At 35.9% G+C, this 19,201-nt stretch overlaps 2 protein-coding genes across 10 annotated transcripts in view; one reads left to right on the forward strand and one right to left on the reverse strand.

Annotated features, from left to right (window-relative positions):
• The window catches only part of LOC136024721 (ATP-dependent RNA helicase abstrakt-like), an 83,473-nt gene extending 78,061 nt beyond the window's left edge, over nt 1-5,412 (reverse strand). For all 7 annotated transcript variants that reach the window (XM_065700141.1, XM_065700145.1, XM_065700142.1 and 4 more), the window contains exon 1: nt 5,244-5,412. In XM_065700141.1, coding sequence (XP_065556213.1) covers nt 5,244-5,261 — 18 coding nt within the window. In that variant the 5' untranslated portion in view covers nt 5,262-5,412. The remainder of the gene's footprint in view (nt 1-5,243) is intronic.
• Nucleotides 5,413-8,416: 3,004 nt separating this feature from the next.
• The window catches only part of LOC136024722 (endoplasmic reticulum-Golgi intermediate compartment protein 1-like), a 57,530-nt gene continuing 46,745 nt past the window's right edge, over nt 8,417-19,201 (forward strand). For 2 of the 3 annotated variants that reach the window (XM_065700149.1, XM_065700151.1), the window contains exon 1: nt 8,417-8,482. In XM_065700149.1, the coding sequence (XP_065556221.1) occupies nt 8,463-8,482 (20 nt within the window). In that variant the 5' untranslated portion in view covers nt 8,417-8,462. Of the gene's footprint in view, nt 8,483-17,926; nt 18,111-19,201 lie in introns of those variants that run through there. The other variant, XM_065700150.1, reaches the window with a different exon arrangement.

Here is a 19,201-nt window from a genome sequence, read left to right on the forward strand (position 1 = left end):
AAACAACCCTTGTGTTTCAGGAGTTGCTCTTAAAAAAAATGGGAAAGAAATCAAACTTTAGCATAAAGAGCAAGGAATTAAGAGGGCCCCCCTTCATATATGGGATAATTTATGTTATTTTTTAGATTTAATGTTGTTCCTCACTTTCAGTTGAAAAAAAACTTGTTGTTTTATTTCTTATTATTTTGAAAATAATATCAGTAAATCTAGTTCAACATCCATGACAAATTCCCTCCCCTCTTGAAAAACTCTTCTGTGGAAAGTTCCTCCCATGTCAAATATACTTCCCCTGTAAAATTCCTTCCAGATAATTTCATCCTAGCTGAAAATCCCCCCTCAATAATTCCCAGATCTCCAAGGATAAAAAAAAGGATAAAGATCCTCCAGAGCCATTGCTGGCGCTTAGGGTGTCAAATTGACGTTTCAGTTGCTGGGTGTTTTTCACAGCAACAAGTAGCAAGCTTGTCTCCAAACATGCTGAAAATTTCCCAAGGACAATTCTCCCAGAAAATTTCCACATGCAAAATTGAGTGGGCAAAGAGAAAATAAGGTAAATAAGGAAAAAAATGTCACATAGGAATTCTGCCAAATACCCTATTGTAATGTTTCCCCTGGAAATTTCATCCCAGAAATTTCCAGTTTAGGAACTTTTTGACTATGCTGAACAAAATAGTTATCTCAAATTTTTGATTGGAGAAATTTGAGGTAAAAGGGGTTTCAGATGGGGGCTAGTTGCCCTGCAATCTTTTGCTCACTTCAAAAGGGCACTAAAACTTTTAATATCTTCTCAGAACAGGATTCTCATATAAGTTGAATCTGATGGTGTGATTTTCATCAAGATTTTTTTACTTTTAGGGGTGTGTCCTCCCTTTTTAAAAATCAGGCAAATTTTTGCAGACTTATAGCTTTGGATGGTTAAAACTAACCTAATGAAACTTATGTATTTGGAATTAGCATAAGAAGCCAGTTCTTTTGATATGAAAATTCTGTTTTTAAAGTTTTGGTTACTGTTAAGCCATGTTACTTCTTATTTACAGTTTGTTACCAAAAACTGTTTGACATCTGCACCATTTGGAACTCCCCATACTTACAAATAAAAAAATCAAGGGTGTCTAACTCTAGTCTGCAGAATTACAGCCAAAAACATCCTTCCTGATATATTTGCCCACCCCTTGCATCACATGGCTAGAGGATATTTGAAGAAACTTCCAAACCAAGTTTGTCCCAATAGAGAAAGAAGCCACTTCTTTAGCCAGAGAATTACAAACCTATTGAACCAGCTGTTATAGGACATAGTACCTGTTGAACCAACTGGGAGGTATAAGCAGCAAAATGTCAGAAAGTTAAAAAGAGAAAAAGAAAAAAGAATAAAATAAAATTGGCATTAAAAAGGTTTAAAAGAGTTCTTTGGCACTGGTGATATGTGGGTTTTATGTTCATTTGCTTCTTTTGTTCCCTACCCCTTTTTATATGTTCTCTTTTAAACCTTTTTAATGCCAATTTTATTCTATTCTTTTTTAGTTTTTACCTTCTCAACTTTCTAATATATTGCTGCTTAATATTTTTGACTAATGAATGGTCCTGTCATTCTGATACTGTTGTTTTTGGCATTGTTTTGCCAGTTTTTTACTTGTTGTAGTTTTTTATGATTTTTTGGCTTTACAACTCCAAAATGCAAAATTGGTCCTTCAAGGCTTGTGATAGACATTTTTAAAATCGATATCTTATCTTATCTCAGTACATCACTGAGGATGTACATTTTAGTCAATTTCCAAAAGCGTTTGACTTAGTTGACCACACTATCCTAATTCGTTTACTACATGATAACTTTGAAACTGACCCACTCTAGTAAATATTGTTATATTGTTCCTTTCAGACAGATCACAAGTTGTAAAATACAAAAATACCTTCTCTAACCCCTTCCCTAGGTACTGTGGAATACCTCAAGGAACCTTATTGGGACCACTATTATTTCTTGTCATGATTAACGAAATTGGCAAGGAATTCCCCCAAAGATGGAAACATGTTGATGACTTGTCGATCCTTGAAGTATGTCATAGGAATATTAAAAGTGACCCCATTGAAATCCTAACCCATTGTTTGGATGAATCCAAGAATCTAAATATGACAGTAAATCCCACTAAATCACAGATAATGACAATCAACTTCTTGAAATCTACTCCTGCTTTTTGCGATCCGATCCCAAGCGAAATGCTAGTAAAACATGTTAAGCTTCTTGGTGTCACAATTTCTAAAGATCTTAAGTGGGAAACACTTGTATCCAACATTGTTAAACAAGCAAATGTTTCAATATCCATTTTTAAGCTACTAAACAAATTTAATTGTCCTAAGATACATTCCCTCCGTGTTTACTTATCCTTTATCAGGCTGTTATTGGAATATACATGTCTGGTCTGGCATTTGCAACTTTCAAGTGAACTTAGTGACAAAATCGAGTCAGTCTAAAAGCATTCGCTCAGGATCATTTACAAAGAAGGCAAAATTCCATACTCCTTCCTCCTTAAAGCTACACGCATTACCACCTTAAAAGAAAGGAGGGAAAAAATTTGCCTGCTTTTCGCTAAATCAGTCATTTCCAATCCCTGTACTGAGGACTTACTCCCTGATTTTCACAATCCCATTAGACTCCAACTCCCCATGTCAGCCTCCTTAGCAATCCCAACTTACTCTCAAATCCATGCTGTTACAGAAATGTTTCGCAAAAGTTTTATACCCTTTATTCTGGAACACCTTAATAATAATTTGTGATTATGTAATTGCCAAATTCCCCTTTTCCTCTATTGCCATTTTTATTGTTTTTTTTTATTTACTGCAATGTTTTTGTAATTTAATTGTTAAGTTTACTGATTTGCCCTTTATCTTTGATGATTTTGCTTTTTTAATTCCTTTTAATTTTATGTGTTTGACTTAATGTACTATTTTGATTTTTTTTTTTTTCTTAGCTTTTAGTGACATATAAAGCAAATTCGGCTCTTTAGAGATTGTGATAGTCTTTTGCAATTAAATATTATCTTATTTACGCATTTTCATAGTTCAATAATTGTTTCTGGGGGGAATTTGTTTTAAGCCCTTAATGGGGCCCCAAAAGATAAAACCCTCCATAGTAGCCAAAAGTTTAAAAACATGTTTTTAGAAGAATTGCCATTTGAAGCTGATTCAAGAATGGTAATTATTAGTTTCCTCACTTTCAATAGTAAAATGTAATGTAAAAAAAAACCATGGGAGCTTTTAAGAACTAGAAACCCATCAAAATGATGTTATAGAATAATTGACATAAATTTGAGGGGTTTCTAGTTCTTTTTAAAAGTTCCTGTAAATTAGTTTTTGAAATAGCATTTTACTACAAACACTAAGGACAATAAAAATTATGCTGAATCAGCTACAACAGGCAATTTTTTCTCACTAACCAATTTTGTTTTTGAAACATGCTTTCACACTTTTGGGTACAATGGGATGTTTTCAACCCTTTAAAGACTCACAACAGAATTTCCCCTCAATGCAATAATTGAAATATGAAAGAACATAAGAAAAGGCATCCAGAAATGTATTGGCTTTCCTCCTGCTAAATAATCAATTAAATTAATGCTGTAAACTATAAATTTACTCACCTTCATTGGGTGTATTTTATATCCTAGATTCATTTCTGAAAAGTTTGGTTCACCCAAATCTGCTACCGGTAAATTTGGATCAGTTTAAATTAGGCCTGCCTACCAACCAAGGAATAACATGAACATACCACTCAAAAGCTTTTTGAGTGGTATCTCTCAATATAATATTTACTTTACTTACAAATTTAACAATAAGCCTATATAAAAGGTTAGAAACAACAATTCTTACTTCATTGTATGCATAATAATTTGGTCAATGTTGATATTACCTGAACAATTGTTTGGGGTCATAAAACTATTGGTAATAGATGCATTTTGACTTTTGGAACATCTTTTCTCTCTTGCAAAACTACCAAAAACTCACCATTATGGAGTTATTCCAGCCCAAATATTCTTGTATTTATACATATAGAATTGCAATCATTTCTGTTCTCATTGATCAGATATTTGAAATTGTGAATCTGTAATAGTTTCAAAACAAATTTGGGCTATATATTTGCACATTAGGGGGGTGGGGGTAAAGCATAGCATATATTAAATATGTAAACTAACCATTGCTATATTTAATATATGCTATGCTGTACCCCCTTCCCCCCTAATGTGCAAATATATAATAACTCCATAATGGTGAGTTTGTGGTAGTTTTGCAACAGAGAAAAGATGTTCAAAAAGTCAAAATGTATCTATTAACAATAGTTTCATGACCCAAAACAATTGTTCAGGTAAAATCAACATTGACCAATAACTCTAGTTAATAGATTTTGTAAGATTCTAGACAAGCTACTTTTCAGTAATTTTGAAAGTGGTTAGGTTATGACAATGAAACTTTAAGTAATAAATCCAGGGCCAAAAATACACCCTTGGGAGGGGTTGCCAAGCTAATATTCAAACCCTCTTGTGATTTCTATGTCTTAAAAATTTGCCTACTTGACAAGTTTATACCTATTACAATTTGGACAAAAATACATTAAACATTAATTTTCAGTTTCTTTTTCTCTTGATTTACTTTTAAAATCTAATTCTTGTTGTGTGATTAGGATTTCAACAGTCAGGTTTTTTTTCTAATTTTAGCAAGTTTATTTGTAGATCTTTGAGACATCATAAATTAGGATTAAGCAAAGCTGTAAAGCTGAAACACTTATTGTGTACTTTGTTTACACAGAAGACCTATTTTCCAAGGTTTAACTTTTGAACATATAGACATTTGAAGGTCAACAAATGTCAGTCCTGGGAAATAGCCTATGTTAATCTGTAGATCCATGCCTTAAGGCTCCATTTTCCTACCCATTTTCTAAGATAGCCTAGTAAAGAGCAGCTTGGCTAGAATCTGATCATGATGCCAACAGAGGTACATAAGCATTATCTAAAATAAGAGAAAAAGGAATTATCTTTGAGTGTCCAAAAAGGGCTTATGTTGAAATTATGAGTAAACTGTTTAAGCATAAATAGGCATTGAGTGGTATGTTTAGCTATTTCCTAGATCAGTAATCTAAACAACTCTAAGTTTACCCTACAGCTTTATAAGTAGCATGAAGCCCTTCAACTACAGCCCTACCAGTTTATCTTTCAGCCAAAAGATTAAATAAACACTTAACAAAAGATTTGTTAACTTACCTTTGATGTAGATGCCATACTTTATTGTAAACTTCACTCAACAAACTATTCTCTGATATTTTTTGGACGCAATAACAATCTGTCCTCAAGTTAAGACAGCAATTAGCCTTATCCTATTTCTCAAATTTTAAGCATATTTCATTGATTTGAATAGGCTTGCACAAATCTGCCGAACTGACACGGGCAGGGTCAAAGGGTTTTTTCGCCGTTCAGACAAAAACTTTTAATGTTTTTTTTCCGCCGTCAGTAGAAACTGAATTGTTAGGTAACAAAATTTTTTTGTTACCAATACAAAGAAACATAATACTTGAGCTGGAAATGACTTTGATTACTTATGCCTTTGAATACTTGTGAGTGCGACTACCTTTGGTTTTGACAGCTTATGACTGCGACTGTAACTACTTGTTACTATTGCTACTTATGCTACGAGCTTACGGGAGTATTTTCTGCAGAATGTTCCTCATCCGTGGAAAATCATCCCTGCTGAAAATTTCTCCTGAAACAAATCTAGTGTATTTTCTCGATACAAATATTGTGTGTGAACAATAATTAACTGCATAGCGTACAGCAGGACTAAGGAGCCAGTGTATCCCCAAAGGCATATTTATCGGATCTTTCAAGTATTCTTAATAAAACGGCTTTCTCAAAATTTTTATAGTATTTGGATCAACGACGCCTCTTGACTACTATGGTCTCTGTGTCGGCCGTGCAGTGCGTTGCTACAGCCAAGTTTGATATCTAGGTTTGGTATTACCAACCTGATGTAAAACCAATTGCACCTCCATATGACTGAATTGACTGCTTTACTTCTAAACTTTTGGCTTTTAAATTTCCTGCCCACCTTTTTGGTCCCATAAATTGTTACCAAACAATTTTTTTCAGCCAATAATTCTATTTTTGTCATAATAACAAAAACTGTTAACTACCAAATGGATGTCCGAAAAAACTTATATTCAAGCAACCAAAAATTGAAGTTTGGCATTATTCTTGTGAATTGAATAAAAATCTACATCACTGCGGATTTAGCTTTTTTAGATATTAGTGCTTTATTTCACAAAGCGAACACACCAATAAGCTCTTTTTCTAGATATAATGTTCTCTACTACAAGTTATTTTGCTACATGTTTCTGCTACAAGCCATGCTCTCATTAGCCCTTTGAATCCTAATGTTATATGTATAAAGTGTTTAACAAAAATTTCATCTCTTATATAATAAAAAGAATAGATTATTACTTGAGCAGAGATTAAGAGAACTAAGAAAATAAATGATAATCCTAACCAATCGAGGCACACTTGATAATCCAAATGCAGAAAAGATATTTTTAATAAGTAAATTTCTTAACCAAACAAATTGCAAGCAAAGCATTGTTTTTTTCTTTTAAATAGGGAAGTGAAGCATTAGTTTCTTACTCTCAGTATAAAACGTAATGAGGGAATTGTTAAGTATACCTTACATAAATGATTTTGTTTTCCTGTGCCTATAATGGAGTCACTCTAAAACAAGCTTTGAAAATTATTATTATCGAAGACTTTCCTCCAAGACCTCAAAATTAAACAAATTGAGAAAAAATACAGATTTTTTGGGTAAAGAAATAGAGAAATAGACCCTGATCTAAGTAATAAGAGGTATAATGATTACATGAACACCCTTGACCTATTATTTAGGAAAGCAAAACAGAAATTTATTCGAGAAAGTATCAGGTCTCATGGTAAGTGCATAGCACATTCAGAAGGAAGTGCTTTAGCAGCCAATAAAAATATCCGAACTTGAAAGTACCAACCTAAAAGCGAAAGCGCTAATACCACTGATGATGTATCGGAAAAACTTGACAAATACTTCTTACTTTAGGACAGTATAATACAAAAGGAATCTGACCACAGTTACATGACTTATGTGTTTTTCATTACCTTTGTGACTTTGAATCTGAGGTTGCAATGTATTTGAAACACCTTTATGCATGAGTTGTTGAAGCATTTACCGTAAATTCACTTCAAGTTAGTCACTTATGGAATGAAGAGCAACACCACCGGTAGCAATATTATATTATTTAGAAATGCCGAATTAATTCTGCTACTAATCCATCAGCCATTTCTGTCCCTAAATATTCAGAGCCAACATTATAGCATTGTATATAGCAAAGGCCATACGACTCCAATATTTTACTATTTATTTTTTTCTTCCAAGGTTCTTTATACAAAAGGGATCGTCGTATAAATTTGAGAAGGGCCTTATTCTATTTGGAATCGGAAGTTATAGTTTCCTTTTTAAGAATCAGAACTGATCAGACGGAATTTAGCCCTTCCCACACCCTTTTCTTCAAATGCATCCAATAAAAACGTTGAGATAGCCGTTTCGTTAAAATATCATATAAAAAAAATCTCTGGGATCGACAAAACCCACAGGGCCCATGGTCAGGTGCCCTGGGAGCATATATATTTCTTTTAGAAAGGATGCTCGTATAAACTTCAGAGAAGACTCTTTTTATTACAAATTAAAAGTTCTAGTTTACTTTTTAAGATTCAAAAGAGATCAGAAGACATTTAATCCCCCTATAGCATTTCCCCCAAAACTCATCCGATAAAAATTTTGAGATAAGCATTTTGTTAAAAAATAGTTCAAACATCAGACAATAAAACTCCCGGGAGGACAAAGCACCCCCAGGGCTTGGAATAAACGTTGTAAGTTATGCCGGTGGGCATAGGTGGTTCTTATATAAGGGATACTCGTATAAACTTCAGAGAGGGCTTATTTAATTGGAACTCAAAAGTTTCTAGTTGACTTTGAAGTCAAAAGATATAAGAATTCAGCTAGCCTCCCCAAGCCCTTCTTCTCCAAATACATATGATAAAAACTTTGAGGTAGCCATTTTGTTTAAAATAGTTCAGACATTAGATAATAAGAACTTTAGGGTTGACAAAACCCCCAAGGGCCTCGGGGCAGTGTTTTAAGTTACGCCCTGTGTATATTTGGCTCTTATAAGAAGGCTGCTCATATAAATTTATTTTATACTCATTTGATTGAAAATTTAAAGTTCTAGTTCACTTTCAAGAATCAAAAGAGATCAGAGAGCAACTGCCCTCCACGTTTCATTTTTATTTGAAAATACTATTTTCTTTATTTAATGACCAATATCGGTATTAATTTCGGTATTTCTTATTTACCGGCAACAGTGCATTTTCAGCAGAGAATTTAAATTTTCCAAGTTTTCAAGCAGAGAGATGAAATTTGACGTTAAAAGGTAAGTGCACGCTATTCCAAAAGTATTCATTAAAAAAAAAATTATGGGCTTATTACTATTACTTATAAAGTCAGGTTTGCAGATTAGTGTCCCTACAGAAAGGGACTTACTAAAATAAAAAGGGGTATTTTTAATTTGCCAATTGTATGCTTAAAGTTGTGCTATAAGCCTAGAAGTGGGGCTGTTAAAAAAGAAACATGGCTACATGTTTATAAATTAGGGGGTAAGTATGGTGGAGCTACAGTTAAAATATGTTAACTACAGTTAGGCCTACTCTGCATCTAGGCTATCATGTAGTAGGCTATCCTAAGAATTGTTATTGGTAAATATTTAGTTTTTTCAAAAGCTGTTTAAAGTGCATATAACAATATTCTGATGATTGTCTATTGTTTCTTTTTCATTATTAGAGAAGCACATCCATTTTGTAGCTTTCTAAACTACCTCTCCAATGAGACTAAAAACACAAAAAGTGGGCTTGTTAACAGCTGACATTACCTATAGAGCAAAGCTTATTAGTCCATGAGTCCTCTAGGCAGCAGGGCAAGGTCTGTATTCTATATTGGCTATATTCAACAAAGAGTGATAAAGTTGAAATAGAACCTCAAAAAAGGTTTATTAAAGAAATATAGAATGCAGGCCTTCCTCTCTGCCTGCAGGGCTCACAGACCAATATGCTTTGCCTTAAAGGTAATGTTACCTGTAAGCAAGCCCACTTTATGCATTTTTGGTTTGCCCCATGGAGGAGAAGGGTCAATCAGAAATGCATGTGTTCCTAGAATTAGCATTTCTAAGTACTATAGTATGGAAACTATGCTTCTTTGCAGCATAGATTCCAGTTTAGACAGCTTGCAATCAAATTAAACATTTAGGCAACCTTGTTTTTTTCAATAAATTTCCTTCTTAATAGCCCCTAATATAGCCTAGGCTTATACCAGGAAATATATTAAGAACACAATTCTTACATCATAATATACACAGTAATTGTAGTTGATTCATTTTGCCTGCAATTTTGCTATACTTCTCCCCCCTCCTCTCCCTGTCTATTGTGCAATTATATACCAATGTCTAAATTATATATTTCCAATGTGTTGAAGAGTGAAACCAGAAATCTTGGAAAACACAGTGGAGAGATTTTAGAGGATGAAACTGAATGGGACTAATGTTACAATAGCAAACAAGAAGAGATGACAGGAACACTTGTATTTGCAGGTTTATCTTTATAATAATTGCCAATAAGTAAAGAACAGCAAAATATATAACTCTGCCACCAAGTCTAGTTTTAGGTTCCAACCTTGTCACAGGTGCCATATGAGCTCTTGCTTAGTTGATGCATGCCTCCAAAAGAGTTAGGGATTTACCTTGATTTGTTGAGCCAGTTTGTTTTCATAATTTGATTTTAATTTTTACTGTTATGTATAACAGGAGCAGATCCAGGATTTTCCTTAGGGAGGGGTCATAAATTTGATCTAAAATCTGGTGAGGGTTTAAGTTTTGCTGAAATTAAAATGGTATAGAAATATTGCTACAAAAATAGTAAGTTATAAAAACCATCCTGCCATAAAAAAAATAAAAAGCTGTTCACCATCTATAAAAAAAATATGTGACATTCAATATTTTCTGCATAATTTTTGATCACTATAGTAAGTGACTTTAGCTTTTTATTATGAAAAAAAAAAATCTAATTGGTATTGTAGCATCTGTTATGGTCATTCACTCTTGTTGACAATTTGTATAGGTCAAAGTTAGGTGACCATTTACCATGTCACCTAACTTTATGGCATTGCTTAGTAACAATGATAGTGATAAAGAGTGGAAAATGAGGATAAAGATACAATTTGTATATTTGTAAAAAATATATTAGACATTAGATACTACTAGTTCTTTTAGAGGGTAAAAAAAAAACAGAACAAAGAAATAGAAATGTATAGGAGACATTTCAAATGAGGGTTTTAAGTATAGGCAATAAAACATCAGCTAATCCATGTTTCTTTTTAAAAATAGTGTTTAATAAATGGTGTCAACTTTGACAAAATCTCAAAAATTTATTAGCTATAAATTTTATTAAATTTATTAAAATTTTACTTTTCTTAACAATGAAGTGCATCTTTCTGCTTTTTAAAGTTCTATATATTTTGCTTAAATTACTGAATTAACAATTTCATAAGAAAAAGTCTCTGTTACTGTTCTACTCCCATCATATCTATTTATTAAATGGTTGATGTCTACCTCAATATTTTGGTGAACATTTATAATGGCCAGTACTGTCAGTCTGGTCCTGTCTGTTTAGAGCTCTTTGTTAGTATTTCCTCTTCTATTCATCCTAAAATATTCAAAAAAGACCAAATTCATCAAAAAAATAAGAACTCTATTAAAGATACATGTAGGTATGTGCTTCAAACTAAGTATATGAGTTGAAATACAAATAATCATGTGTTTACTATCTTTGTATTTGATAGGTATAGATTGGTGATTTAAATTCTCTGGGTTTCAAGCTGTTAAGATTTCTAATTATTATTGCTTTTTTTTTTAATCTTGATATTTTCAGACTTTCAATTTAAACACTTAAATCTTGATGTGTCTGTTGAGCACAAAAATACAAATTTGAAATTTGACTCAGATTTAGCATTAAGTAAGAGAATTGTCCTCTAAAAATTTTGATTCATAAACAACTAATCATGGAAATGTGGTTGAATGGCATGTGCCAAAACAAATATAAAAATCCTCAGTGGTATATATAGCAGTTTAGACAATTTTATGGACAAACATATTCAATTCCTTTACAAAACATAAATATATTTTGTGACTGGTTGGCCTTGAGAAGATGAGAAATTCTGAGGTAATATTGTAGTTGTATTCTGTGTCTGTGGTTAACCCAAGTTTTGTGAATTTCCCCTTTTTATCTTTTTTTTTTAATGTTTGAGAAGAATCAATGCCATTCCACTGATCCAGACTGAGAATTCAAAGACCAATCTATAGCAGCTAGATAAAAAAAATGAATAAACACATAATTATTTGCCTTCTATTATAAACATTTTTTCGAAAATCTATTCCTCTTAAATGATTGCTGCAACCTTTGAGGGAGTATTTTGCCTCATATACTTAGTTTTAAGTATATACTTACATAAACCTTTATTAAAGTTTAAAGAGTATGAACTTTATTTTAATGTTTTAGGATGAACATGGGTGATTTGTCATACTATGTAGAGCTTTCATTAGATGAAAATAGGCAGTAAAGTGGCCACCATTTGCTTTCCAAAATTTAAATTTTAATAATTTTTGTACTTCTCCCTCATTTACTTCCTATTATACAAATCCCTTAAAAAACATCAATGTTGTGAAAACCACCCTGCTTCACAAAAAAAGCAAACCCAAAAAACCAAAATAAGCAGCCAAAAAAAGTATTGATATTCTTTGCCTCAGTGCTATAGCAAGACTCGAAAACTAATTTTTGACAGTAAACATAATTAAATATTTTGCTTTTCAGCCCTGTTGTGACAGCATAATCCTGAAATATCATTTCGACAGCCTAAAGAAGATAGGATTTTAAATTTCCCTCCTTGGTATTACAAAATGAAGATTTTTGCCTCTCAGTTGGTTTTGTGGTAAAACAGTCACAAAACCCTTGATAAACCTAAATTTAATTGTATACTTTTTGGCAGTAAATACTTGTATGGCAGACTTTACAAAGTAACTAAAACCTTATTTCAAGCTTGTTTGCAAAAAGAAACAGTATTAATAATTAAAAACTTAATAAAAACTAAACAAGTAAAAATCAATTACAAAAAAATAAATTTCATCCCAACCCAAACAAGAGCAAGTGGACCCAACCACAAGTCCACCACTACATCAGGGGAGGGGGCACTACATTAGCGTCCTCCTGATGCTAGTATTTCTCAATTCAGCTCTAAGTAATAAAGTTTTGAAGATTTATCAAGATGTCTCAAGATTAAAAACTAAAGGTCCAGTTAACACATGGTAAATCTCTACATACAGCTTTATAATCAATAAATGAGCAATGCTTATAAGTAGTTTGTTCACTGTAATATCTTCGGTTTAGTTTAATGGTTAGTGGAAACCCAAGCAAGCACCTACAACAAGAACATATATAAGCAAGCAAGCACCTACAACAAGAACATATATAAGCAAGCAAATAATTATAAGCACGGGCATGTACGTTAATAAGCAGAGCTTCAAGCATGGCAAGTCAATATTCTGCATCCTCCTTCTTTTGTTGATAACATCAAAGGTTGAGCCTGGTGGGTGGCTTTGTAATTCGCCCAGAACGCGTGGTGCTGCATAGCAGCTGTCTTGGTCGTTGGGTTAGGTGTGAAGGGGATCGTGAAGGAGACTCTGCAGTGGCAGTATCTGCTAGTGGTGTAGCAAATCTTTCGGCGGGTGTAGTTATAGCACGAGGTGGCGTTGGGAAATTTGTGGGACTTGACGGGATGCTATGTGGATGTACAATTCCTATTTGGGCACGAGGAGATACGTGGGATTGATCTCCAGGTATGCTGGGTTCCGGGGACGTTGCTTCAAACTGCGGCTTGGTGGACATACTTTGGTTTCCCTCTCTGATCTGTCGCCTGTTCTGTCTGTAGACCTTTCCATTCTCTGTTTGAAGAATGTAGGATCGTGGCGCATATTCGTATTTTTCCAGTATCAGTGCTTTCTGCCACCTAGCATTGTGGTTGAGCTTCACCCACACAGTCTGATCCTTGAGCAGTGGTTTTAGGTCCCTTGAGTGTCTATTATACGACTCCGTTTGTAGTTTCTGTTGTATTTCTCTGGCTTGTTGGAAAGATGAGGGTGGGATGACCTTGGAATTTAAGTGTCTGGGAAGAACGGGTAAAACGGATCTTAGTTGTCAGCTCATCAGCAACTGTGCTGGTGAGGCTAGCCCATCGACTGGTGTGTTATGGTACTCCAGCATGGCTAAGTACGGATCAGACTGGTGTTCTATGGCTTTGGACATGATCCTTTTTGCTGTCTGTACCGTTTTTCGCTAAATCCATTTGACTGTGGATAGTTTGGGCTTGACGTTTTGTGGTCAGTGCTCCATTTGTCAATAAAATCTCTGAATTCCTTCGACGAAAACTGAGTCCCGTTGTCTGACGTCAGTTTTTTCGGGATTCCGTGTCTGGTGAAGTGGGCTTTCAGTTTGGTGATCACTTGCTGTGATGTGCTAGTTGTTGGCTTATCGACTTTAATGAACCTGCTGTAATAGTCAGCAGTGACTAAATACTGAACTCCCATGAATTCGAAAATATCCGTTCCAACATGTTCATATGGATGTGTGGGGATTTGAGATGTCATCATACTCTCTTTGACTTGGTTTTGTGCCATAGTACAACAAGTACTGCAGCTGCCAATCATGTTCTCAATATCTTTTGTAATGTTTGGCCAGAACACTACCATCCTGGCTCGTTCTTTGGTTTTGACCATTCCTAGATGGGAAGCATGTAGTTGGTTTAAAATGTCATTCTGCAGTGTTTCTGGGATTATGATTCTGTCGCCCTTCAGAATCACGCCATCCATGTATGTTAGTTCATCTCTGTGATTCCAAAACTTGAGTATTGCAGTGTTGCATTCATGGCAATGATCGGGCCATCCCTCAGTGATGGTCTTGACCAGCACTTGTAGGTTTTGGTCAATCCTTGTTTGCTCTATGATTTGTTGGATTTTGTTGTCGCGGATTGGGACAGATCTGAGAAAGCTGGGTACTGCAAATTTGGAGTCATGCTGTGTGTCTGGATCTGTTTCGGGCAAGTGTAATCTAGAAAGGGCTTCTGCAACCGGAATCTCGGAGCCTGGGTGATATATGACTTGTATGTCATAGTTCTGAACTGCTATCATCATTCTTTGAAGTCGTGGTGGAGCCTTGGATATGGGCTTCTTAAGTATTGACTCAAGAGGCTTGTGGTCGGTGGTTACAGTGGTTGTTCACCGTATATGTATTGGCGGAAGTGTTTGCAAGCGTATGTTACGGCTAGCATTTATTTCTCAATTTGCAAATACCGTTTTTCTGCTCCGCTGAGGGACTGGGATCCAAAGGCAACTGTTTTGTTGTCGACGACTAGTTGGCCCCCTAGCCCATGTTGAGAGGCGTCCACTATGACTTCTACGTTTCTGCTCTTATGGTCAAAGTATGGTAGGTTTTTGCAGATTGAGGCTTGGATTTGCTTCCTCGCATTCTCATGCTGGGCTGTCCAGTCGTAAGTTTTGGATTTAGACAGTTCACGGAGTGGGTGGTTTAGAGTGGAGAGGTTTGGGATGTATCTTGCTAAATAATTGTACATGCCTAGGAGCACCTGTAGCTGTTCGTGTGATTCTGGTGCTGGCATATTCGCAATTGCCTTTGTCTTCTCTGGATCTGCTTTGATCCCTTCAGTGGTCAGCAAGTGCCCGAAGTATGGAATGCTTAGAGCATCAAAAATACACTTATCTCGGTTGAACCTTACTCCCTTTTCTCTGGCTCGCTGTAATACCAGCCTCAACTTAGCATCATGGTCTTCTGTATTTGCTGCTGTTCCAGCAATGTCATCTATTATGAGTCCAATGTCGAGTCCTTTGAAGACTTCCTCCATCTTCCGTTGGAACTCGTCCTGTGCTGATTTGACTCCAAATGGGTATCGCTTCCAGCAATATCTACCAAATGTAGTGCTAAAGGTGGTTAGGAGGGATGACTCCTCATCTAGTTCCATGGGCCAGTATCCTTGTCTTGCGGCCAATTTAAAAAATGTATTAGATCCTGAACATTTTGCTGCTACATCATCAAACAATGGTATTGGGTGGTAAGGACGCTGCACCCATTTGTTTAGGTCGACAGGATCTAAACAAATCCTAAGAGATCCATTTAGTTTTTGGACGACTACGATTGATTTTACCCATTCAGTTGGTGTAGTTGTCTTCTCAATGATGCCCATGACTTCAAGGCGATCAAGTTCTTCTTTGAGTTTTTCTTGTAGGGCAAATGGAACTCTTTTTGGTGGTTGTACTGTTGGTACAGCTCCTTCTTTCAAGTGGATTTTACACTTCCCTGGGAGTTTTCCTACACCTTCAAAAACATCTCCATATTCCTCCAGTATTCTGGCCGTTTCGGGTTTCATTGAGGTTGCAGGTTCGTTCTGTACATTCAGAATGAATTTGATCATTTTCATATTCTGACTTGTCTTTTTGCTAAGGATTGGCTTGCGATCAGTGTTGACCACATGAAACTGGTGAACCTGTTTCTCACCTTCCTTGTAGCAGATGCATAGCTCTACAAACCCCAAAACCTGTAATCTTTCTCCGGAGTAGCTTGTAAGAATGTCTTTTGTTGGTTGCAAACGAGGTTTAGGTACCATGCTATTATAGTTGCTGACCGGAAGAACATTTGCTTCAGCTCCTGTGTCTATTTTGAAGACTAAGTCTAGTTTCTGGTCAACAATTCTTATTACAGCATCTGGCCCATCTGCGTGTTTCACTAGCATGCTGTTGACAGTGTCAATCATGAACTCACTTGCACTTGTTCCTGCTTCTTGTTGGCTTATTTCATTCACACCTTTGCTTTTACATACTTTGGCGAAGTGATTCAGTTTGTTGCATTTTGAACATGTTTTGCCCCTGGCTGGGCAGTTATGATTCTTGGTATAAGGTGCACCACATAAATAGCATTCCTTGTTGTTGTACTGTTTCTTCAGGGCATCTATCTCTTGTTTCATCATGGGCACTGAAGTCTTATTAGCAGCTGTCATTTGCGCTTGGGTTTCCTGTACTGATTTGATGGCACGGCAAATCTCTATTGCTCTGGCAAGGGTTAATGTCCCTCCTTCACTTAGCAATTTCTCTATAATCCTGTCACTCTTAACTCCAAAGACAAGACGATCTCTTATCAGGTAATCTCTGCTGGTACCAAAGTCACAGTCATTAGCAATTAACTTGAGGTTGGTCACATATTGTTCAATGTTTTCGTTACCTTGGTCTCGCTTGTGGAAAGTAAATCTTGTCACTATGGGGTTTGATATGGGTTCAACATGGGCTCCGAATTTATTAAGGTATATTTGAACCCTGTTTGTCTTGGCATCTGTTGGAGTCCATGTGCTGAAAATGTCTCTTCCTTTATCACCAACCCATATCAATAGATACGAACACTGGACAGCCTGGGATTTGCCTTCCAGTGGTCCGGAGAACATAACAGTGTTGGTCTGAACCTTTTCCAGGCCGATTTTAGGTTCGTCGATGACCAGTCCAAGGACTGATGTGGTGTGCTGTCCATGTTTACTGTTTTACTTCTGACACCATGCAATATCTTCGGTTTAGTTTAATGGTTTAATGGAAACCCAAGCAAGCACCTACAACAAGAACATATATAAGCAAGCAATAATATAAGCAAGCAAGCACCTACAACAAGAACATATATAAGCAAGCAAATAATTATAAGCACGGGCATGTACGTTAATAAGCAGAGCTTCAAGCACGGCAAATCAATATTCTGCATTCACCGTGAATAACAATTATAGAGAGAATTGTAACATGGTTGTTTTTTTCCAAGGGGGGGGCAGGTAATCATTGCTTATCAATATCTCAGGACTAGAAACAATAACTTCGGTCAAGAAGGGATGAATTCTGATTGCTACAAGTTCTTGTAGGCTCATTCACAGCTTGGTATAGATAATGTTTTGATAGACAAGATGCAAAGGGAGAACCCATAGTTTGTGTTTTTGATGGCCCATATCCATCAATCCATAAAATTTCAGTTAGGATGAAATCACCAACTATAATTCTCTCAAAAGATTTGATTTTTAAGATATCAGATACCATTTCCAAAAGGGCATTTTTGCTAATAATCTGACCTGGAGAACTAGGGCTATGATATGCAGATCCAAAGCATGTTATATTCTTGTCAATAGTTATAGCTAAACACACTGTTTCAATCCCAGGTCTATAATTGTTTGTGGGAATAATAACACCTGCCTGTAGCTTGTCCCTTACAAAAATAGCCACTCCTCTCCTACAATCAGGGTCCAATAAATTTGAAAAAAGTTTACAATCATTGATGCTGACACAAGATTCTGTAAGTTTGGAATTATTAAATTTGGGGCACACTTCCACAATTACAAGTATATGAGCTAGTTGTTTTTTAAAAGAACAGAGGCGGCCTTGCTCCATTTATTTGAAAAACTGTCAGCATTGGTACTGATAATTTTTAAAGACGTTTGGCTGAGGGGATGGTTTCAAAATATTTCTGGGAGGTGATTTTGATATTAAAAAAAAAAGTCAGAGAAGCTATTCATAGGTATCTGGAAGGAGCCAAAGGACAAAACAGGACTTCCAGTCATGATAGACTTAAAAAGGATGATTCAGAAAGTTTATTAATACTTAACAGCTCTTTACTATTGACTGTATTACTATTTACACATCTTACAGGACTGGTAGAAGGGCATCTAATAGACCATAGCCTGGTGGGAATGCCCTCCACCTGGACAGATCAAGTATTTTGCAATAATCTTTCCACAGTTGATTGTCAGGTCTGGCTCGCCTAGCTCAGTCTGGCGCCTGAGCTCAGCAGCCAAGGATTTTCTTTTTTCCTGGTCTTCCCAGGATGCATCTGCCCAAAACTGAATTTCTTGTCAGAGTTCATAAGATCTGTGTAAGATACGTTTTTTTACATCTAAGTTTTGGACAGAGAAAAGGATGGGAGGGGGACAACTTGGGGTGGATTCTTGGTGACTTATACCTGTCTGATGGGTTGCTGGGTGGTTAAGGGCTTATTGGTAAGCATAATCCATCTGAAATTGCTTGTGCTTACATCAGTAATGACTTACTGCTCTATAAGATGTTTTATTACAAACTCCTTATTGCTGTCTATTCCTGACTGCAAGGGGATATCATATGCAACTATGTTGTATTTCCTCCTATCCCTGTCTTTTTCCTGTCTGGATATTCTGCGGATTTCATCTTCAAGGAGGGAGTCAATAGTCTGTTTCATTTTTGGTGTTTCCTGCCGCATTGCTATGCAAACATGTTCTTTGACCACTGAAAGAGTGCACCTATCAGCCATGTTTTGTTCTTGGTCATTAACATGCTCTTTGACTTCATCTATCCTAGCAGTAATGTTATTTTTGAGCTGCTCTACCATGTGCTTAACTATTTTCGCAATAGCCCACTGCATATCTCCAACCCTCGACATTTTTGTAAAAAATTCATGCTCTGGGACAGACATTTGGACAGGCAGTCTATGCAGAGCCATTTTTCACATCCTGGGACAGGCAGTCTATGCAGAGCCATTTTTCACATCCATCACACAAAACAGCTTTAGAGTTTGGGTCAAGGCCTATTTTGCATCCTGTGCTAGCGACTTGGTTTGACTACACAATCTCCGTTTGCAATCACGTTTAGAAGCCATGCTAATTTGCGATGGGGTCTTCAGAGCTTAGGGGGGAGGATTTTGATTTTGAACCAGTAGGGAGTGCATATACTTGAATCACCTATCCTCAGAAGTTTAAGGATGGATATCTGGTTGGTACCAATATGGCTGTTCTTGCTCTCTTCAGCATAGGTTTCTCCAAATATAGAAGATATAGAGTTGCTGTTTGTGTACAACTGCACAATACCAACTTCAATTGACTGTATTAGTTGGTTTGGTATGACAAGCTGCATCGTCCTCCAAGCAGACTCTATTGTCTTCCAAGAATTTTATGGTAGTGAGGGCTGGAGCTGTGTTGGGGTTTGGGCTATTCA

This window comes from Artemia franciscana, chromosome 3, assembly GCF_032884065.1.
Source record: "Artemia franciscana chromosome 3, ASM3288406v1, whole genome shotgun sequence".
In the NCBI taxonomy this organism is placed as follows: Eukaryota; Metazoa; Arthropoda; class Branchiopoda; order Anostraca; family Artemiidae; genus Artemia; species Artemia franciscana.